The 23,468-nt window shown below is 42.6% G+C and overlaps 1 protein-coding gene across 1 annotated transcript in view; it reads right to left on the bottom strand.

Annotated features, from left to right (window-relative positions):
• PKD2 (polycystin 2, transient receptor potential cation channel) overlaps positions 1 to 23,468 on the bottom strand; it is a 61,059-nt gene that overhangs the window by 19,494 nt on the left and 18,097 nt on the right. Inside the window, exons 3-7 of the mRNA XM_032861940.1 lie at positions 15,637 to 15,770; positions 13,017 to 13,267; positions 8,445 to 8,669; positions 5,897 to 6,125; positions 947 to 1,114 (exon numbers count right to left, since the gene is read on the bottom strand). Of these exons, the coding sequence (XP_032717831.1) occupies positions 947 to 1,114; positions 5,897 to 6,125; positions 8,445 to 8,669; positions 13,017 to 13,267; positions 15,637 to 15,770 (1,007 nt within the window). The remainder of the gene's footprint in view (positions 1 to 946; positions 1,115 to 5,896; positions 6,126 to 8,444; positions 8,670 to 13,016; positions 13,268 to 15,636; positions 15,771 to 23,468) is intronic.

Consider the following 23,468-nt stretch of genomic DNA (forward strand, 5'->3'; position numbering starts at 1 on the left):
TTCCAGATGTGAATACCAATTCAGGGGAAAAAGTAACTGTTGGTGAGTAGCTTCTAAAACAGTGCTGTTTAATAAAACTTTCTGTCACGATGGAAATGTTCTTTATTTCCACCGTCCAGTATAGTAGCCATCAGACACATACAGACCCTGAGATCTTAAAATGTGGCTAGAATGCCACAGGAACTGAATGTTTAATGGTATGTGATTTTAACTAATTAAAATTTCAATTTAACAGCCACTTGTGGCTCGTAGCTGCTGCCTAGTTAGCAGAATCCTAGATCTTCACAGGTGACATGCTGGCAGTTGCCTCGTTATTACTAAAATTTCCTGCATCTCCAGCATTGAGGCTCATTTGCATATGAGATGCCCTAACCTTTCACATACATGGAAATGCACATTACGTTTCAAGAAAGAAGGAAACAAGTAATTAAGGTACTACTCGGAAGAGTATGTATCTGTCCCAACCTCAATTCTAGGTAAAACTTCCGTATGGCCTCCACCCAGAAAAGAGGGTGGACCCCTCTTTTACCCCACTGTAGACCATTTCCATTGCATCTTCCCATCCCTGCCCATCTGCATTCCTCATTCTTAGTTTCTTTTCCTTCCCCTGGTCACACGATATCATGTGAAACTCAGACCAGTCCCTGTGTTAGTGTAGCCTAGGGCCCCAGGCCAAGATGACCTTGAGAAGGGCTCTTAACCACATCTGTTAAACAAACCTGCAGGGACAGGTCTTGGAAGAGAGCAGGCCAGGTCATTCAAAACGAGAGGAAGGATCACATGGATCCTGCTAGTTTACTTGTAAGATATGAAGCGGCTACAGATGGCTGTTCGAATTTGGCCACAAAAGCAAATTCAGGTCCTTCAGCATTTTGTGTTAACTCATGTTAGTAAAAAGAAGAGAAAAATATTATCGAAAATCCAGGACATGAAATTTGTAAATTACCTTAATCCAGACAAAAAACACGATGACAGCAGCTATATTGTTGAACTGTATTTGCCAGTATGCCGGATGCTCAAAGTTGGGGAAAGTATTTTGATCTTCTAGAAACTGTAGCAGCACCTCCACATTTGATGCTCTATGTATGTTAATTCCTATAGCTACCATTGACAGCTGGAAAACAGAAGATTTATGTATCATTACAGTGTTTAGAAACGTGTAACTTACCTTAAAACAACTATTTTTCCTCACCCATGTATTAGTCCTAGGGTTCACCAATCTACTTATCCAAATCATTCATACAAATGACAGGTGTTGAGCACGGCCCAAAACAGGTATAACAATAAACCACTTACATTCCCTTAGCTAGGAAGAGAAATCCAGTGAGTGCACATGTACGTGTGTGCACGCATGCACATGCAAACACACACACACACACACAAATACACGATATGTTGCTCTATTACAAAATCAAACAGGAATGCCTTGTTTTTTTTTTCTGCCACCCTCATCTAAATCACTTTCCACCCTTCTGCTTTCTCAGCCTCATCTTGCTTTGTTTTTGTTTTCAACCACCAGCCGTACATTCTTTCCACTATTCAACAAATATGAGTACCTACGTACACAGTACAGTGCCGAGGCTAAGAACTAAGTAAGTAAGAAGTAAGATGTACAAACTGTTCTCAAGAAACTCATGCTCTGGTTCAAGACAAGGCACACATGCAAAAATAAGTAACACAAAGACCTAGGAAGGAACTGACATCACACTACATAAGGTGAAGGGTGAAATAAGATGTATCGAAAGAGTGCTCTTAAGAGGAAAGAAGATCCTTGGTCTTGAAAGATGGTGGGGATGATGGGTGAGAGAGAACTCAAGATTTGCTGTGGAAATATATGTGAGCCAAGGGTTTCCCTCCTACTCACTTCTCTCCCTTAATTTATGACCATGCAACTTTTCACATTGGCTTCAGTTTTGGGTTCTAAAACCACATCTCAGGAGAACATTGGGCCCTACTTCCATCCATCGCCACTGGATTAATGTGTAGATGTGAAAAGTGTCAGAGGTTCACCATTGCAACCTGGGCCTCCTGTGGGGCCTGAAGCCACAGCAGGTGGGCCGTCACAGGTGCTGAGTCCTTTGCTGTTCATTCCCTTTCTCTCCTCATGCATGATGGTCAAAGGCCACTTCATTAGTCCTTCTGGAGATGGCTGTCCAAATCATGGCTCCAAGTGGTTATCATAGCAAAGACCTGCCTGGCTACCAACCACAGCTGAAAAAAGCCAACCTCACCACCTTTTCTTTTACTGTGAAGGATCCCCAGAGCAAATCTTGGATTTCTGTGCTGGTGGTGGGAATATTTTGGGTTCTCTGGAATACACCGAAAATATTTTGTTATGTTAACTTAGTTGAGAGGGAAGGGTTGACTGACTTAAACAACAATAACCCTTTACCCAACTCTCACGAGGGACAACTGCCTTGTACCCAAGATGTGGTCCTTTAAACAACATTAATATCTTATCAACACACTGAATTTCCTACAGAATTCTTCATCAAAATAGAGAATGAGAGAAAAGAGATGAGGGAAAGAGATTCTGTAAGCACTTTAATTATGTCCTCCTGAGTTTTCTTTGGGATTCTCCATCCCCATCTACAAAAGAACTTTCCTTCCTTAATGTAAGCTTCCTAAGGGCAGAGGTGTGGGTTGTTTTGTTCAGTCCTATATCCCCAATGCCCAGAACAATGCCAGGCACACAGTACGCACTCAGAAAATATTTGTTGAATAAATGAATTAATCATTTTCACCCCTGAAGCCTACCAATCAACAAAATAATTTGATTTTAGACCTTTAAAAAAAAAGATTTTTATTTATTTGAGACCGAGACAGAGCAAGAGACAAAAAGCACAAGTTGAGAGGAGAGAGAGAGCAGGAACCTTGCTGAGCAGGGAGTACCCTATATAGGGCTGGATCCCTGGACTCTGGGATCATAACCTGAGCCGAAGGCAGACACTCAACCAACTGAGCCATCAGGCGCCCTGATTTTAGACTCCTTGATAGTCTTCTTTTTATCGGTAACTCTGCTAGAAAGACTGTTTAGGTCAAATAGGTTGACTAAAGTAAGTCCACAGATTTCAGAGCCTTTGTTAAAGAAACAAAAGGATGAGGGTTGGGGAGGGCAGTAGGGAGAGGGTGGTTGGTTTATGGACATTCGGGAAGGTTTGTGCTATGGTGAGTGCTGTGAAGTGTGTAAGCCTGGCGATTCACAGACCTGTACCCCTGGGGCTAATAATACATTATATGTTTATAAAAAAATTTAAAAAATTATTAAAAAAAAGAAACAAAAGGATAACAGGAAAAATGATTTCAAAGTGATTCCAAGACGTTATATTTATATTTAGGGTAGAATTACTTTTCAAGTTTCAGGTGTGCCTTAGCCTGATAAAAATGCCTTTGCTTTTTTCATGGGGTTGAAGGTCCTGTGCATAAGGCTTATTTTGGAGGGTGAGCAGAAGGCGTGCCCTTGTTTCTGCTGGGTCAGAAGGTTTCAAAGGAGAAGGAGGATTCCAGTAGCCTTTCCTTATTCTTTATAAAAGCACACTGTCTGAATTGTTTTCTTGGCAGTACTGAGAGTTAAAAAAAAAAACAAACAAAACAATAGAACAATGAAGCAAGTTTTCAAAGAAATACTTGCAAAATGTTGTAGCCACTGAGCCAAAAAACTACCCTCAAATTCCATGATATCAACAGCTATTTTCTCTGAAGTGGGTAGAAGGCCATTCCCTAGCGTGTGAAAAGAAAATATGAAAACTTCTATCCAAGCGAAAAGAAAGTGTTAAGAGTTCTATTTGTATTTTTTAACCCAATCTTTCAAATCCTATGTTGTATGTGTTTTCATAAATGTACCTATAATACCACACACACACATGCACACACACACACAGTTTATAAATAAATGGAATACATTAGGGTGTGTTATTAAAGTTTTCACTGATAGGTACATAATCGAAGAGTCGGATGGCCACCGACTGACTATTCTTTTGCTGATAGTGAAGGTATTTGGCTAAAACCCAAACAAACCTGCCATTAATTAGCATAATATCACACTCACCTTTTTACCATTATTCTCAATGACTTAACTATAAATACATCCATATAAACTAAAAAGACAGAGTTCCAAATGTTAATTGTCTTCTAGAATAATTTTCATGTGTATGGACCCACACTCTTCCATCATGCAGTACAGAAATATTCTGGAAAATTACTTCCAGTATCCTTGCCTTTCTTGCCTCCCTAAATGGTGAAATTCCTTTGTTACAGTTATTAATATACTGAGAATTCGGGGATCAAGAGTTTACCTCCAGGAACGGCGTGATGTTACACAGCCATGGTGAGAGAAGGGATGCCCTTCTGAATTCATCCGGGCCAAATGGGTTCTACCCCATATTCTATAGGAACATTTACTTTAAGTAAAAGCTCTTTCTGAATTACATAGACATGTAGCTTGAGAGGCAATGGCAGAGTGGCTAAGGTTACTCTGAGAACTCAGTGTATATCTGGATATGAAAAGCACTTGGAACTGTGTCTGACACACACCACTTCTAAAGCGTTAGCAATTACTATTATTATTATTGCTCCAGTTAATGTTATCGTCATGCAGTACAGATCGGTATAGTTCTCGTCAATGTCTTGAGCATTCTTTTACTCACATGTAAGTAACATTTTCCTATATTTAAAACATCTCAATAACATATTCCAGAACATATTTTCTATATTTTGCCAGCTAATTCTAGTGATGATTTGATAATGACTTGATGTAAACGCTTCACGAAGCCCAGATGAATTTCTGGTTGTTAGGGGCAGGGGGAGAGTAATGGCCAAGAAGTAGGGTAACAGAAGACAGAAACCTGATAGGGTAATGCACCCCTTATTGAGACTTTGGGGAGCATCTCTGTCAGCAGACAGTGGGGAGGATGGACTTTGAGGCATGTGACAATTAAGCATGTCCTTATGTGCTTCAGTGTGTAAGAGGACTCAGTAAAAGATTATGTGTTCTTGGTCAAGGGAGAAAGACTGGCAAAAATGCATGTCTGCAGTGAGGACCCTGGAAGAAAGTGATGAGGATGATGCGGAAGGCAAACCATGTTGAACAAGTGTAAGATGTTATAATAAAGTCAAGGGCGATAGGGGATCTACAGGGTGACCTAGTCTCGGCTCTATCCTCACTGCCTTCTGATTTCTTGTACCTGATACAGAAAACCCTGATGGTCCCTCACTGGTATTTCATACACTGGACTATTTGCGGGAAATTTCAAACTGCAGGGAGGCATTCTCTGCCACCCCAAATATTTTCAAGATGTTCCTTCTTGCTATAACTTTACACATGTGCCGAAACATACAAAATGATTTTTGCTAGTAGTTGAAAAAAAAATCATTAACAATAACAAAAAAAGAATAAACAAAACATTCTTTTCTCCCTGTCTCACATGGCATGCCAAAGGCAAATATGAATTACTAAGTTCTTCTTCTTCTTTCTTTTAATGTCTTCGAACACCTGCTGTATCAGCACATATGGATCTCTCATTTTTTAAAAAAATAATTAGTTCATTAATTTTTAAGTAATCTCTACACCCAACATGGGGCTCGAACTCATGACCCTGAGGTCAAGAGTCACATGCACTTCCAACTGAGCCAGCCAGGTCCCCCACTAATTTATTCTTGTTATTAGTGTGGCTAACTGACAACTTATCGTAAACAACTCTCTACTTCTATATTCAGAAGGGTTACTCACGCAAAATGCAAAAATAATTAGTAACACTGAAATTGAAACAGCAGAGCAAAACGTTCAGATTCTCCTTTAGGAATATCAGGATCCACAGTACTGAGGAGATACATCAAGGACTCTAATTAACATGTTTTTATAACGGAGGAGGGAATTCGGTGGTGTTCTCAAACCTACCACAACGATCACAACATCCAGACAATTCCAGAAACTCCTGAAATAGTGTAGCTTGTGAATGCGAATTTCCAAGATCTCTTCCACCACATAGTAAAGGATCAAAAAACAAAAGATAATCTCACAGGCTGCCAGGAAGAAATCAAAAGTTGTGACATATCGGGTCAGCTTTACAGGCTGAAATTGCCAAGATGGAATCACACCGCCTGTTGCTGGGAATTCAACCAATAACCTGCGTTGCAATAAGAACAATTAAAACAGTAACAACAACAACACATGGATGCAGCCAGGAAAGGCACATCCATCTAGTCTGTCCCTACCTAATAAGGGATTAAAACTGTAACCACAAGTCACCCCAGGCTGGGGGCAGAATATTTTTTATCACAGCTAGTAACTACGCACTTGTACAAGGCTTCCCAAGTCCTCCTAAAGAGATTATTCCTTCTCACTCTCACCTTTACTTTTCTGGTTATTTATACTGCTCAAAATGCTCTATAGGTTTTTTTTCCTTAATGTAGAAGTTAATCAACAAACAAGCCTTTCTAGGACTTCTATTAAATGCAAGTAATTCAACTAGTCAATGAAGAACATAAGAAATCTAACTCATGCATTCAAATGTGTATGGCCTATTGAGAAGCAGGATATGTGTTTGTGTGTGGATGTGTACATGTGTGTGTGGATGTACATGTATGTATGTGTATATATGCATGAACTGGGTTTCTATTCATTCATTTGGTATCACCTAACTAGCACTGAATGATTTGTCCTGGGGGATATTCTTGCTACCCTTCACAGAGCCTTATAGTTAATAGGTGCTCAGCAAATGTCTGATAGTCTAAAACAGTAACGCGTATTTTTTTACATTTATACTGATGGCACTGATGTTTAGTGTTTTAGTATAATTGAAGTGAGGATGTTTCTTGACAAATTCCCATTTTGGAGGTGTCACAGTGAGAAAGTTAAATGATTCGTTTAATCGTACAGCTTCCCTATCATACTAGAAATAGACTACCTAGCTCCTTCACTTTAAGACTTTCAAAAGACCTTCAGTCAACTAGTAGGTATAACTGCCTCTCTCTTTGCAGGACTGGTAGCCGCACCTGGAGCCCAAGTGTCTAGGACCCAAGCACGAGCAATAATCAGGTCCAGGCAGAGACAAGGGCAAATTAGAATTGGTCAAGGAAGGGCAGAAAGTAGCCTCTGTGTGCCGAGTCCTCTCTCTGTCCTGGTCTGGCCCTGCATCTGTCAACCCCTCCAGAAACACAGACAGCAGCATCGAGAAATGAAATAATCGCCTTGACGATATTCACTCGTAAAGTATGGGGAGGACGTGGAAGACATACTCAGGGCCTTCTATAGAAATTCCCTTAAATGTCAATCATAGTTAAGTGCCTGTTTTTATCCTCTTTCTAGTCAGACTGAAATTATGAGGAAAAGTTCAATAATAATTGCAATCGGTTTTCATTCACTTCTAGTAATAACTCTTATATGACTTATTATGATACTATTTCCTTCAAAAGTTGTTAAATACACGGTCTGGAAAAATCCAACTGGCCATGTAAAGCTGACATGCGTTTAGCCTCAAAAATAATCACAAAATAAGGAAAGTATGAGAATTTATCCTTCTTTTTGGTTGGTAAATATATGTGCAAGAAATTCATGCCAGCTATGTCTGGGTGTTGCTGACACGTTCACCAGGAGGATTCAAGGGGGTGAGCTCTGGATCCCTCTGGACCTGTTCTATTTTTTTCCTTTTTTTATATTACATATTACATATACTTTCTAATATACTACTTTATTAATTTGTTTCTTTAGCTTATTGTCTATTATCCATCTCCTCCTGGTTGAGCACAAGCTCTGGAAGACGAGGGATCTTTGCTTTGTTCACTGCGGTGTCCCCAGAGCTGAGAACGGTGCCTCACACATACTAAGTGTCCAATTAATGTTTGCCAAATAAGTGAATAAATGAACACAAGGCTCCAGACAAGTCTGCAGGATTTTTGTCAGTTTTCTCATTGCTGACCAGAGTGATCAGGATGGCAATGTCACAGGATCTGAGAAGGAACTTTATGTGCCTTTGGTGAATCTTGTGTGTAAGCAGATACATGGGTATCCTCCTGAACCCAGGCATAGCCCCTGATGGCTGTGCTTGTGTTCTTGAACAGTATCATCTGAGAGTGGGAAACTTGGAAAGGAGTCGAGGTTTGATGGCCAGAGGCTGTGGTAAAGGAGCATAGAGCACCCATCATCTTACAACAAGTAAGAATAGATGCAAAACATGGTGCTTTTTCTGGGAAGGTTTCAGCTTTGGGATGAACTTGGGCCAGACTTACGTTTCTTCCCAACTCATAATATTCTAGGATCCTAACTCACTTGCACCAAATATATTTATCCCACTAAGCCTTTGGTTTCCCCGCTTCCCTTGCTATTGGCTCCAACCCTCAGCATTCTCTTTCAGCCAAATGCAGCAATGGTTTCCTGGTCTCTCTCAGGACTGGGATGTACTTACAAGTACTCAGACATGGGAGCGATCAGTGCCCTTGGTACACACCTGATCACACAGAACAGGTTAATGTTGGCGTTGTATACCGAAAAATCAATAAAAGCGGCCCTGGTTCCTCGGTCCAGCCAGCTGTTTTTCTTGAGGCTGGCAACCTGAGCCGCTGTCTCCTCTCTTGTCCTTGACAAATCCAGGTAATAGCCAGCTCCGCTATAGGTTGCAATCATTCCCCAGTGGCTACTCCCATTCAAGTCTTTTTCACTTGTGTATATCCAACTAATTAAAAGACAAAAGGAAAACAAAACAATCAGTGGAACACTTGATGGCAATTAAAAAGACAGCTGGTTCCCCACATAACAGAGTATGTAATAAATCAAATTAAGTCTTATCAAGTTGGGTAACATGCTTGGTGGGGGGCTTTGTGTTTTCTTATTTAACTCTCATACACTTATTATCTCCATTTTAGGAATGAGGGCCCTGAAGCTTAGTGAGGTCCACTCAATCTCACAGCTTCTGAGGTTATTGTCAGGAACCCACACCAGGCCAGAATCTCTAGAATCTGTGCTATTAGCACTCAGTCTATATGGGTAACTACACTCAGGAGCTAGATGACTCTAGGCTCTCAGAGAAAATTGCAGGCAAGAGGTACAAGTTCATAAAGTACCACTAATGGCAACTGAACCAAATAAGACTCCACAGGGCATTTGGGAATTAATTAATTAACTAATTAACTTGAGAGGGGGAGAGAGAGTGGTGGGGAGCAGAGGGAGAGAGAGTGGTGGGGAGCAGAGGGAGTCGGGGGAGAGAGAGAGAAAATCTTAACCAGGCTCCATGACCAGTGCAGATTCCAACATGCGGCTCGATCTCAGGACCTTGAGATCAAGACTGGGGCTGAAATCAGGAGTTTGACATTAACCAACTGAGCCACTCAAGCTTTCCAGGGCATTTGGGAATTTAATCCACAAATATTGGCAGAGGCTCTCTTGGGAACCAGATGCTTCTTTGGCATTAATAAGGATATACAGATGAACCAAGTTCCTTTCCTGCTCATTTATAGTAAAGGGGGAGAGAAAAGACATGGAACAATTCAAATACAAGGTAGATGGATGATGTCCAAGAGAAGTAAGAGAAATTTCTCAGGCAAATCAGAGGAAAGCTGTTCTTGTCCAGGCATCCAGTGACAGGGAAGGTGCATCAGAGAAAGCTTTTGGAAGAAGCCAAAGTGGACCTGGGCTGTGAAAGGTAAATAGGATTCAGACAGGCACCCGTGGATGGGAAAGGCATTTTCAAGCCTGAGGTGGGGGGTAGGGGGTTGGGAAGGGTGGAGGGTGGGGAGAAGTACAAGGCACCCAGCTAGTAGCTGAGGTCAGCTCACGTACATGAAGAAAGAAGGCTGAAAGGTAGACAGTGATCAGACTGTGAGGGAAGGGGTCACTGAGGGAAGGTTTCTGAGAGGCATAGAACAGGGTTCCTCTGGTGGCAGCAGGAAAGACTGGAGTGGTGAGAATAGGAGGCTCACATGTAGAAACAAGTGGCCACAGCGGGTCTGAGACCGCTTTTCCCTAGGAAGGCCCGCTGGCAAGGCTGCACCTTGGCTGGCATCTGGAACTTGATAAAAGGCTCCCTACACTGATATGAAACTTATCTGACCAACTTGTCGGACTGGCTGCTTGTCCCTCTCCCCTGCCTCATCCCCCCCATCCCACCCCAACCCGCTCATAGGTGTGTGCTCTCTAATAAATAAAATCTTAAAAAAAAAAACACAATAAAAACATTGTGTGACTGGAAAAAGTGATTGTGCCTAGACTGTCAACACAAACACAGTGGCTTATGCCCAACGCTTGCTGCCTTCTGGGAGCCTGGCATTCTGCCAGGCAGTGGCCGCCTATGTGACCAGCAGCCAGCAACTACCTTGGGCACCGAGTCTCTGATGAACCTCTCTGACACACAACAGTTCATACATGTTGTCATAGCTTGTTCCTGGAGGAATTCAGCATATCCTGTGTGACTCCGCTGGGAGAGGGCTTCTGGAAGCCTGCGTGTTGTTTCCTCTAAACCTTCCCCCATGTGCCTGGACTCTCTGCTGCTTTTGCTTTTATCCTTTCATTGCGTTGAAGTTGGCCACGAACACGACTGGATGACGAATGCTGCGAATCCTTCTGGCGCACCCCTGAGCCTGGGAGTGGTCCTGGGCACTGACACAGCTCAGTTAGCAGTGGCTGCATTTATTCAGAGGAGCTGATGAGGCCTGAGCCAGAGCAATGAGAGGAGGACAGGAAGACAGACAGGAAGGATGGACAGAGGATACTGCAGTGACTCTCAGCAGAACGTGGCCTCTGACTTAGAAGCTGGAGCGAGGGAGAAGGGACATCTGAAAAAACGACTGGAGCTTCTCTTTTTGGATAATGCAAAGGAGCTGGTAGGACAAAGGTAGGATACAGATTTGGCTTTTGTTTCCTGTCACTAGAATATAAGCTCTGTAAAGACAGGGGATTTGTTTCTGTTTTGTTTCCTGCTGCTTTGTTACCCCAGCCAGCACCAAGGGTGTTTCTAGAAGAGGGAGACTTCACTGAGAAAAGGCTGGCACATGTTAACACTCTGTATACTTGTTGAAGAAACGATAAATTATCAAACAGGCATGGGAGAGGAAGTCACTGGAATGCCAAGGGAAAGAACGTAAAGGAAGAAAAGCTAGAGATCTGAATATAGAACCCGGGAATAAGAAAGAAGTGGGAGAGTTAAGAGGGGCATTACAGAATGAAGGGAACCCCAAGTTTAGTGTCACTCTCAGAAGTCAAAAAAAACGAGCAATCAACATTGCCGAGTTCTGCAGAGGTTGGACGGGATGAAGATCAAGAACTGGTCACTGGGGGGCGCCGGGGTGGCTCAGTCATTAAGCATCTGCCTTTGGCTCAGGTCATGATCCCGGGGTCCCATCCGGCTCCCTGCTCAGCGGGAAGCCTGCTTTCCCTCCCCCACTTCCCCTGCTTGTGTTCCTGCTCTTGCTGTGTCTCTAATAAATAAATAAATAATCTCTAAAAAAAGAAAAGAATTGGTCATTGGGTTGGCAAATTCAACAACTCCACTGGTGGCTTCCAAGATGTCAGAAGCACAAAGTTTAAGCTTTAAGGAGTGAATCAGTGGTAAGGGAATGGAAGTGGCAAGTGAAGGCTATTCTTTCCAGACGCTTGTGGAGTTGAACGGAAGGAGAAATGGGAGTAACTTGAGAATAGGGCAGAATCAAGGGACGGTCCATCCTGTAGTGGAAATCACGCACCCATCTATGCCCTGGTGGGTATTTACGGAGCAGTGTTAGATACCAGCCAGCGGTCAAGGCTGTAAGAATACAGCAGTGAATGGAATATAGTCCCCGTAGTCCAGAAGCCTGAATACTGATGAGGAGCTGAGGGAGACCAAGAGCCACCCCAAGAGCGTAATTACCATGGAAGGAGCAATGTGGTTTAGTGGAAGAATCACAGGTTTTGGAGTCAGGCTGGTTAAATTCCAGCATGGTTCCGTTTGCGAGCTGTGACGCTTTGGGTAAGTCAGCCTCAGTTTTTTCATCAACAACATGGAGAAGACATGTATTTCAGGTTGTTTTGCGAAAGCAGATGAGACAATGCATGAAATCCCTTTTTAAATAGTATCTGGTAAGTGGCTGCATCCACTTCTCTTACTAATGATATGAAATAGAGTAAAATATTAAACCTGGACAAAACAGCTTTTGGGATGATTTGATCCCTTTATGCTGAATCTTCTGACCTTTACTTAGTGTGTTCCTTAGGGACTCTGGTCCTAAATAAGATATCCACTGGATGACAGACAAAGAATCTGATCACAGGAAGGCTGGCTGCCCCACTGTCTATGAACAAATCTGGAGTCTGGCTGTCTCAGTTCAAGACAGGGATCTAGATGAACTGACAGAATTAATTAGTAAAGTGTAGAAGACAATTCTAACCATAGTGACTCCCCCAGGGGCACTGACCCTAAGAGGCCCACCTTGGGACAGCTTGAGCATTCTTCTTATTTCTTTATAATAACTGCAGTAATTCTAAAAATAATGACTATCCTTCCTTAATACACAAGATGTTATAGGTATGGTTATGAAAGAACACCCAAAATCCATGCCAATATGCACAGGAACAATACCTACTCAAAATCAGAAACACACATTTGAGAGGACAGGCTTTCAACCAGACACAAAACTGCCTCACAAGCTTATTATACACTTTAAATACCTGTAACTTTGAACCAAAATGTATTTGTAAATGCTAGTAACATGAGAATTTCCACACCAGAACAGTTCTCAGTAACAACCCAGTGAATGTCATCCCCGGATCTAGAAAAAAAGGATTCAGGCATCTTCAAAGAAACCTCCAAAGGCCCAGGTAGCTGCCTTCTTGGGGGCCATATGGTCAACAATTTAGCCTTTTGAAAAATATGTATGCAGGAGCCGAAGGGGGTAAAAAGTAGAAAAAACTTGAGAAACCAAAGGCCAATTTGGCCATCGTCTTAAGTCTAAGCACTGAAGACTCACTTTAAGCATCTTCTCCTTGGTTAAGGGGTTAGAGGATGAATGAATGAATGAGGGAGTGACTGAGAAGCCAGGGCACTGATACTTACGCAGTTCCATTTCTTGGACCGAAAGGAGCCCTGTCTTCACTACTGACCGAGTAGACATCATAGCACTCTTTAATCTCATCTCTCAAGTCCTGGGGGATCGAACAGGACCCATTTCTGACTTTGAGCTGCCGGATACGTGGCACCCCTAGCAGGAGGTTCTCGTAGTAGATGAAGCTTCGGTTGTCAGCTTCCGTTCTGTTGCTGGGCTGAGTCTTCCAGTAAAGCCCATCCAGTAAGGCACCTTCTGTGAACTGAAAGTTAAGGAAGCATTGTGGAAAAGTTTTTTGAAGAGCCCCAAGCTTAATGGCTGTTTTGCTCTTTCCTGGAATGTTTGCATGACCAACAGTCTGGGAACTCTGTAAACACGGCAGAGTGACAAGGGTGGGTTTTGCTGGGATTGGATCTTGCTCTGTCACTTGCTAGCTGTGAGGCCTTGAGCAGGATCCAACTTTGAGCCAAGGTTCCTGCATCTATAATATCCATCCTCTGCATGGCTGCTACCCTGGTCTCCAGTAGGTGCTTAACAAAGGGCAACTCAGATTGTTATGCTAGGACTAAAGGTGTGTGTGGGGGGGATTCACATAAGTCCACAAGTATGATCAATTTTACTTTCCCTTATTAAAACAGCATCCTGGGGGCACCTGGGTGGCTCAGTCGATTAAGCGTCTGCCTTCAGCTGGGGTCATGATCCCAAGGTCCTGGGATGGAGCCCAGTATCGGGTTCCCAGCTCAGTGTGGAGCCTGCTTCTCTCTCTCCCTCTGCTTACCACTCTGCCTGCTTCTGATCCCTGTCTCTCTCTCGGATAAATACATAAAATCTTTAAAACAAAGCAAAAAACCCCACAGCATCCTACATAATCCCGGTTCCAAACTTGTCTGGAGAGGAAAACACTAGTTTTGGTTACCAGTCTGCCATCTGGTGGATCATTTAAGTGTCTGCATTATTTTTTTATTTTTATTTTTTTTTATTAACATATATTATTTGCCCCAGGGGTACAGGTTTGTGAGTCATCAGGCTTACACATCTCACAGCACTCACCATAGCACATACCCTCCCCAATGTCCATCACCCAGCCACCCTCTCCATAACTCCCCCACCCCCCAGCCCTACCCCTCAAATTCCTTGATTCAGAGAGATCATATGATAATTATCTTTCTCTGATTGACTTATTTCACTCAGCATACTACCCTCTAGTTACATCCATGTCATTGCAAATGACAAGATTTTGTTTCTTTTGATGGCTGCATAGTATTCTAAAATACACACACACACACACACACACATTTTTTTTTTTAATTTTTAAAGATTTTTATTTACTTATTTGACAGAGACACAGTGAGAAAGGAAACACAAGCAAGAGGAGAGGGAGAGGGAGAAGCAGGTTTCCTGTGGAGCAGGGTGCCCAATGCAGGGCTTGATCCTAGGACCCTGGGATCATGACCTGAGCCGAAGGTGGACGCTTAACCACTGAGCCACTCAGGCGCCCCACCACATCTTCTTTATCCATTCATCTGTTGATGGACATCTCGGTTCCTTCCAAGTGTCTGGATTATTGTGGCCTATAGTGAACTCTGTAGGTGCCCTCACCCCTGCCACTGCCCCTGCTTTTCAAGCTTGGCATTCATTACCATGGAACTGTACATATTGGAGAAGTCTCTCATTAGTTTGCCTATAGGGGAGAAGAAGCTGTTTCTCAGTGTCTTATCCTTATTAGATAATCAGTAGAGAGCAACTGATTTGATTTGCTGAGGATGGGAGAGACGGGGTTTGGATGCCAAGTATTTTTAGGTGTCAGCATTAATGGGTTCATATGGTCCGGTTTCCTCTATCTTTACAACCACCAGCTCTGACCCCAGGGTTCAGTAAGAGCTTTAGAAAGCATCTCTGCCGGAAGAAACAAGTCTTTTCTCTCCAGTTTCCCTTTCGATTTTCTTAGGTTCTGAGCACCACACCTCCCAGATCAGTCTAACATTTCTCCTACAGTATCACTCAAAATTTACCCTTGGTTACCATGTTGGATTTTGTGACAATCTGGGAAGGGCCTGGGTTGAACTTCACATTAACGATCTCTAAAAGAACGTGCCTGCCTTGTATCAGGTGCTGTTCTAGGCTACATGCCAACATTAACAAAGAGACAAAAGACAAAAACAAAAACAAAAACAAAAACCAACCCAAAGCAAGACAAAACAACCAAATCTTGCCCTTATAGGCCATACAGCCTAGGAGATACTCAACAGACACTTACTGAATCATGAATGACTGAGTGAATTACATACTAGGGAGAGGAAGTGCCTGTCAGGCTGGAAACAAGGCCATATTTCTCCCTTGCTGATCATGTGTAAGCAAGCTGAATGACTCTTCGTCCCTCACCTACCACCAGGGTGTAATGGGAGCCCTTGCCTTGTATGGTTGCTATGGGATTAAAGGCAGGAAGGTACGAAACACGCAGCAGGGTGCAAGACACATACATGGTTCTCAGTCTAACACCTCGCCATAGCCTTCACCTCATACAGCACCACAAAGTAGGTCCTACAGATGGATACTGCTGACTTAAATTTATGAAACCCAATGAACAATTTTCAACAGTAAAGAGGTATGTTGAAAGTCATCTGCAAATACCTTCCAGAAGTCTTCCATCGAAGAAAGCGTTTTAAAGTTTGTTTTCTCTGTTTTGGACACTGGGGTATCCAGGAAGAGCTGTGACATTATCCGGGTATAGTAATACGCACTGGAGCTCATCATCCCATAGGTCACTGGAACACAGAAAAAGCCATGTGAACCCTGTGGGGGAACCCGCACACTCACTTGCACACTCCCAGTAGACAGGCGGGTAGCCACAAACATTCTGCTGTGTCCCCTGCCTTCCTTCCCTTTACCATTCTTCTAGGATCTCTCCCTAGCTCTTGGGCCTCTAAAAGAAATAAATTCACATTGGCTTATGGGAAACAAAACTGGCTCACTACAGGGAATGAAGTTAAGATCAAGCGCCTCTACTTGACATCTGGGACAGGCCTATTCAACCTCACCCCCCACCCCCCACTAGCCCCTCCATGCAGTGAGGCTGCTCCTGGGTCAGCCCCTCCACACAGTGAGGCTGCTCGGCACAGGCCCCTACAGAGGCCATGCTGCACTCCTTGTCCTGTGGCTGGGCCCACGCTGTTACGCTCCCTACAATAACATGGGCATCTGCTCTCTGTTCCACATCACTTCTCCATTCTTCTCTGCTCTGCACCTTGAGGCTGACCATTACAGACTGTACCACATGAGCTCCCTTGCCCTTGGATTTCCCATGTATTTGGCCCAGAGGAGGCTGAGCAGGAAATCCAGAGACCTGAGAAGAGAGAGGCTGGGTTTGCTTCCTCTACCTGTACTCTATTCCTTCACCACCTGGATGCAGTTTGGCAGGGCAACCTCTAACCTTGGCCATAGCTGCTGGGGGAAATCTCCCCTCCCGCAGCCACACTGGGTTCATGCCATGCCATTCGTTCCCTTGTCCCCTCAAGTCTGGAGGTACTAACTGTTTCGAGGGCCTCACTCCCCTTGCAGGTTCCCATAACCCTCCCACTTGTGGAAACAGTCCCTTCATTAAATGTTCTTTAATTGCCACTTTGAGCTTTCCATCTCTTTCCTTCCAGAATGCTAATACAGACACATCTGCCTCCCATCTACCTATCGAATCTTCTACAGAACCCTCTAAAGCCAAGCTACACCCTTGCCATGAAGATTTGCTGATTATATCAGCCCATTCTGGTCCCAGAGGGAGATGGGAAGATAATTTACAGGCTTAGTAGGTTACAGGAGATCAGAGGTTGAATCTTGGCTGTGTCTGCTACTTACTATGTGACCTGTGCAAGTTGTTTAAACTTTTTCTTTTCGTTGCTTTCTTTTAAGTAGGGGCTTGAACTCAACAGCTCTGAGATCAAGACCTGATCTGAAATCAAGAATCAGATGCTTAACTGACTGAGCCACCCGGGTGCCCCAAGCTGCTTAAACTTTCTGAGCTTTGGTTTCCTTTTCTGTAGGATGGGGATAACTAGCTATCCCATGGGAGTTTTGGGTGCTTACCTAAGAACAGTAACTAGTAGGAGCACCTGGGTGGCTCAGTGGATTAAGTCTCGCCTTCAGCCCGGGTCATGATCTCAGGATCCTGGGATCAAGCCCCGCATCAGGCTCTCTGCCGGGCAGGGAGCCTGCTTCCCCCCCTCTCTCTGCCTTTCTGCCTACTTGTGATCTCTCTCTCTCAGATAAATAAATAAAATTAAAAAAAAAAAAAAACAAAACCCAGTAACTAGTAACTAAAAATTGCCCAATATAGTGGCTGAAATTTACGAGTCCTATAATGATTGTTCTTTCTCCTTAATCAGTTGTTCTAACACATCTATTAAAAATTTCAGCGCTTTTATCAGGGCTGTCTTACACTGGACTCTAATGATTGCATGTACAATATGCTATAATCCCTCTCACTGACAAAAAGCTTCAAGGGAAAACACTTCTCTTTTATACTTCTTTCTACCACAGAGGTTTTACACTTCTTTTAACCATCGTTCTCAACATCCAGTGGGTGATTAATACTTAGTTGACTCTGTAATAATCTTCAAGCATCATAAAATGCATTTTAAAACCTTGTATTATATGATTTGGAGATTAAGTGCTACTGGGTGAAATCTCGTCCCCACCTGTGCAGCAGAGAAAATCATTTAAAAAGAGGAATAGACAGTAGTGATTCAAACCCAAGTGTGTTTTAGAGTCCACCTTGAGCAGTCAATGGATCAAACACACAGTCACGAGGCTTCTGTGCTCTATCAGGAGAGGAAGGAATGTTTTCCTGTCCCCTTAGTTAGGCTCTCTTCCCTGTCCCTAGGACCCACAAATTAGGATAAGAACATTCCTCTTCAAGTGTTACATGACCTGCTACCTCTCAAAACTGTACCAGGCCAGAGTTAAGGGCTTAGACTTTTAATCCATTCACATTTATGAGACAAAGTACTTAAGAAGATAAGCAAGGTGTGATCTCTATCAGCAAGAAAAGCCAATAAGCTTCCCTGGGAACAGCACTGCTCGCTCAGCTCCCACAGAGGGATGGGCAACGTACAACGAACTCTAGGAAAGCTTTCTGTGGATCCAGAGACAGCTGAGGGAACAAAGCTGATATCACGCGAAAGAGGACAAGGGAAGGATCCCCAAAACCTAATAAATAATTACTAAGCTGATTTTTTCAATTAACTTGAAATTAGAATTGGCTTTGGATTGATTAATTAATGTAGATCATTCCAAATGTTTTACCTGTGTGGTTTTTTTGTTTGTTTAAAAAAGTTATGACAAATGATTTAAATATTTTGCTTTATAAATTATGCTAGTTCTATCTATACACAAATGTAAGTATTTGAGCCACAATTAAAAATTGTAACTCTTTTGTTTTCCTATATTTTTAGTATCGATTGCTTTTGAAATTCTCAGGACCTGTATGAAACTTCAAGGCTTCACTAAAAGGGAAGTGATGCACTCCCTTGGCTATTTAGCACCATCTGTTGGGCATCCAGAGAAACAATGTCATCTAGCTTTGAAGGGATGATTATTCTAATATATTCAATCAGCAAATATTAACTCAGTCCCTGCCTTGTGCTAAGCCCTGGGTTGGTCCACGGGATATCTCTGAGTGCCAGTGCCACACATTCCAGACATCACCTACACCATGAGTCCAACTAGGTTGTAGCTAAAGGACCCCCAGGATTTGGAAGCAGAATGATCTGGGTTTGATTTTCAGCTTTGCTTTATCAAGAATGTCTGCTTCTGTGGTTGTGATAGTAGGCCTTGGTGTTTTGGGATCTCAGACAAATACCTCTCTGAGCTTGAGTTTCACCAACAAGGAAGCAGATATAATAATATATAGGGCAGGATGCCTGGGTGGCTCAGTCAGTTAAATGGCTGCCTTCAGCTAAGGTCATGATCCCAGGGTCCTGGGATGGAGTCCTTACTCAGCAGGGAGCCTGCTTCTCCCTCTGCCTCTGCCCTTTCCCCTGCTTATGCATGCAGTCTCTCTGGCAAATAAATAAATGATATCTTAAAAAAAATAATGTCTAGGGCTTCTGCATAGTTTAATGGGAGAAATGTATGTGAAGACGTTTTGGACAATGTCAAATGCAGTAATACAAGACTGTTAAATTATTTTCTCTTCAGTTCCAGATGGAGAAAGCCCACTTGGAAAACAGCATTCACTCTTTAAATGATATGGATCATGAAGAAAAAAAAATACAGGATGAAACAGATAACTCTAAATGAGGAATAGAAAGGAGGAGAATGTTAAAAAATATAAGCTAAAGGAGAAATATATGTCCAATGTGTATATATTTCTTCTACTATATAACCCTTGTCTTAACTTCCAAGTTCCCTTTGCCATAAAATAAGCCAGAATAAAAAATATTATCACAGCATCATCAACTAATCAACATGCACTATAAATAAAGCTGTCTTAAAAACATGCCTCAGATCAGAGAGGCAAGATGGTGGAGGAGGAGCAGACTGAAATGACATCAGATCCCAGGAGTTCAGCTAGATAGTTATCAAACCATTCCAAACACCTACAAACCCAACAAGAGATCTAAGAGAAGAAGAGCAGCAATTCTAAGAACGGAAAATCGACCACTTTCTGAAAGGTAAGATGTGCGGAGAAGTGAATCCGAAGCAGCGTGAAGATCAACCACAGGGGGCGGGGCCGGCTCCCGGCAAGCGGCGGAGCAACGGAGCACAAAATCAGAACTTTTAGAAGTCTGCTCCGCTGAGGGACATCGCTCCAGAGGCTAAGCGGGGGTGGAGCCCTCGCAGGGCCAGTGTGGTCTCAGGTCCCATGGGGTCACAGAAAGGTCAGGGGTGCCTGAGTGTGGTATCAGAGCAGGGAAGCTGGCTCCAGAGATGGAGCTGAGGAGTGAGCTCTCAGCTTGGGGTCACCTTAAACCGTGATCCAAGGCACAACCTTAAACCGTGATCCAAGGCACAGTTGGGCCACTCACTGCTCTTTGAGAACAGATCCCACAAGTGGCAGATCCAGGGAGACTCACCTTTCTGCTCCAGGAGGAGCAGTGCAGCAGGGATCTGCTGGGTTTGGAGACTCCAAACAAGGCTGTGTGCCAGAGATAGAAATGCTCAGTACCAGGCCAGGTGAGCTTGGAGTGCAGCCAGAGACCAGGGAGACAGGAGTGATTGACTGCTTATCTCTGAGGGCGCACTGAGGAGTGGGGCCCCGAGCTCTTGGCTCCTGCAGGCCAGAGACTGGGAGACTGCCATTTTCATCCCGTCCTCCAAAGTGATACAGAAAGCATTCAGGGAACAAAAGCTACCAAGAGCAAACCCGAGCAGATTACTCAGCCAGTCCCTGGCAAGGTGGTGCGATTCTGCCTTGGCCAAAGACATCTGAGAATCACTGCAACAGGCCCCTCCCTCAGAAGAGCAGCAAGAACATCCAGCCAAGACCAAGTTCACCTATCAAGGAGAACAGCAGAACTCCAGAGCTAGGGGAAAGCAACATAGAATTCATGGCTTTTTCCCCCGTGATTCTTTAGTCTTGCAAAGTTAAATTTCTTTAAATTTTGCTTTTTTTTCTTATTTTTTAACTTCTCCTCTTTTCTCTCTTAACATTTTTAAGTAGTTTATCTTAACAAGAACTTTCTAAAAAAAAAATCTTTTTAAACCTTCATTGTCATAGTCACATTTTATCCCTTCACTGTATTTAACCTTATTTTTTATATACATATAGGTTTTTTTTCCTAAAAAATTTTGGGATACAATTTCTTCTAATAGATCAAAATATACCCTAATCTAGCACATGGCTTTGTTCTAGACCCCAGCTTGAGCACATTCCCTCCTCTTTTTTTTTTTCTTTTTCCAACCAACTTATCTTATCAATTCTTTTTTTAGAATTTTTAAAAAATTTTCACCTTTACGGTCATATTCCACCTCTTCATCGGGTTTACCCTTATTTTTGTATATATGTAAGTTTTCCTTTCTTTAAAACTTTGGGAGGGAGTTTCTTCTAAGAGACCAAAATACACCCAAAATGAAGTGGGTGGCTCTGTTCTATTCACCAGTCTTATCTATATATCTATAATTTTTAATTTTTTAAAAGATTTTATTTATTTACTTGACAGACAGAGATCACAAGTAGGCAGAAAGGCAGGCAGAGAGAAAGGAAGGGAGGCAGGCTCCCTGCTGAGCAGACAGCCTGATGCGGGGCTCGATCCCAGGACCCTGGGATCATGACCTGAGCCGAAGGCAGAGGCTTTAACCCACTGAGCCACCCAGGCGCCCCTATAATTTTTAATTTTTAAATTTTTATTTCTTTTTCCCCCATTCTTCTCCCCCAAATTTTGGATCTCTTCTGATTTGGTTAGCGAACATTTTTCTGGGGTCTTTGTTACCCTTTCAGTATTTTTTTCTCTGTCCATATATTCTTATCTGGATAAAATGACAAGGTGGAAAAACTCACCACAAAAAAAAGAACAAGAGGCAGTACCAAGGCTAGGGACATAATCAATTCGGACATTGGTTATATGTCAGAACTAGAGTTCAGAATGACGATTCTCAAGGTGCTAGCTGGGCTCAAAAAAGGCATGAAAGGTATTAGAGAAACCCTTCTGGAGAAATAAAAGAACTAAAATCCAACCAAGTTGAAATAAAAAAAGCAATTAATAAGGTGCAATAAAAAAATGGAGGCTCTTATTGCTAGGATAAATGAGGCAGAAGACAGAATTAGTGATATAGAAGACCAAATGACAGAGAATAAAGAAACTGAGCCAAGGAGAGACAAACAATTACTGGACTGCAAGGGAAGAATTTGAGAGGTAAGTGATACCATAAGACGAAACAATATTAGAATAATTGGGATTCCAGAAGAAGAAAGAGAGAGAGAGGCAGAAGGTATATTGGAGTGAATAATAGTAGAGAATTTCCCTAATATGGCAAAGGGAACAAGCATCAAAATCCAGGAGGCACAGAGAACCCTCTTCAAAAATCCATAAAAATAGGATCCACACCCCATCATTTAATAGTAAAACTTACAAGTCTTAGTGACAAAGAGAAAATCCTGAAAGCAGCTCAGGAGAAGTTTGTAACATACAATGGTAGAAACATTAAACTGGCAACAGACTTATTATCCACAGAGACCTGGCAGGCCAGAAACAACCGGCATGATATATTCAGAGCATAAAATGAGAAAAATATGCAGCCAAGAATATTATATCCAGCTAGGCTATCACTGAAAATAGAAGGAGAGGTAAAAAGCTTCCAGGACAAACAAAAATTAAAAGAATTTGCAAACACCAAACCAGCCCTACAGGAAATATCGAAAGGGGTCCTCTAAGCAAATAGAGACCCTAAAAGTAGTAGACCAGCAAGGAACAGAGACAATATACAGTAACAGTCACCTTATAGGCAATACAATGGCACTAAATTACCCTGAATGTAAATGGGCTAAATGCCCCAATCAAAACACACAGGGTAAGAGAATGAATAAAAAAACCCCAAACCCATCAATATGGTGTATCCAAGAAACTCATTTTAGACCCAAAGACACCTCCAGATTTAAAGTGAAGGGATGGAAAACAATTTACCATGCTAATGGACATTAAAAAGAAAGCTGGGGTGACAACCCTTACATCAGATAAATTAGATTTTAAGCCAAACACTATAATAAGAGATGAGGAAAGACACTATATCATACTTAAAGGGTCTGCCCAACAAGAAGATCTAACAATTTTAAATATCTATGCCCCTAACATGGGAGCAGCCAACTATATAAACCAATTAATAACAAAATCAAAGAAAGACATTGACAATAATACAATAATAGCAGGGGACTTTAACATGCCCCTCACTGAAATGGACAGATACCCAAGTAAAAGATCAACAAGGAAATAAAGGCCTTAAAAGACACACTGGACCATGGACATCACAGATATAATCAAAACATTCCATCCGAAAGCAAGAGAATATACATTCTTCTTGAGTGCACATGGAACATTCTCCAGAATAGATCCTGTCCTGGGTCACAAATCAGGTCTCAACCAGTACCAAAAGATTGGGATCATTCCCTGTATATTTTCAGACCACAATGCTCTGAAGCTAGAACTCGATCACAAAAGGAAAGTTGGAAAGAACTCAAATACATGGAGCCTAAAGAGCATCCTACTAAAGAATGAATGGGTCGGGGCACCTGGGTGGCTCAGTGGGTTAAAGCCTCTGCCTTCAGCTTGGGTCATGATCCCAGAATTCTGTGATCGAGCCCTGCATCAGGCTCTCTGCTCAGTGGGGAGCCTGCTCCCCCCCACCCCCCGCCAACCTGCCTCTCTGCCTACTTGTGATCTCTGTCAAATAAATAAAATCTTCAAAAAAAAAAAAAAAAGAATGAATGGGTCAACCAGGAAATTAAAGAAGAATTGAAAAAATTCATGGAAACAAAT

This window comes from Lontra canadensis, unplaced genomic scaffold (assembly GCF_010015895.1).
Source record: "Lontra canadensis isolate GAN:19392208 unplaced genomic scaffold, GSC_riverotter_1.0 scaffold1, whole genome shotgun sequence".
In the NCBI taxonomy this organism is placed as follows: domain Eukaryota; kingdom Metazoa; phylum Chordata; class Mammalia; order Carnivora; family Mustelidae; genus Lontra; species Lontra canadensis.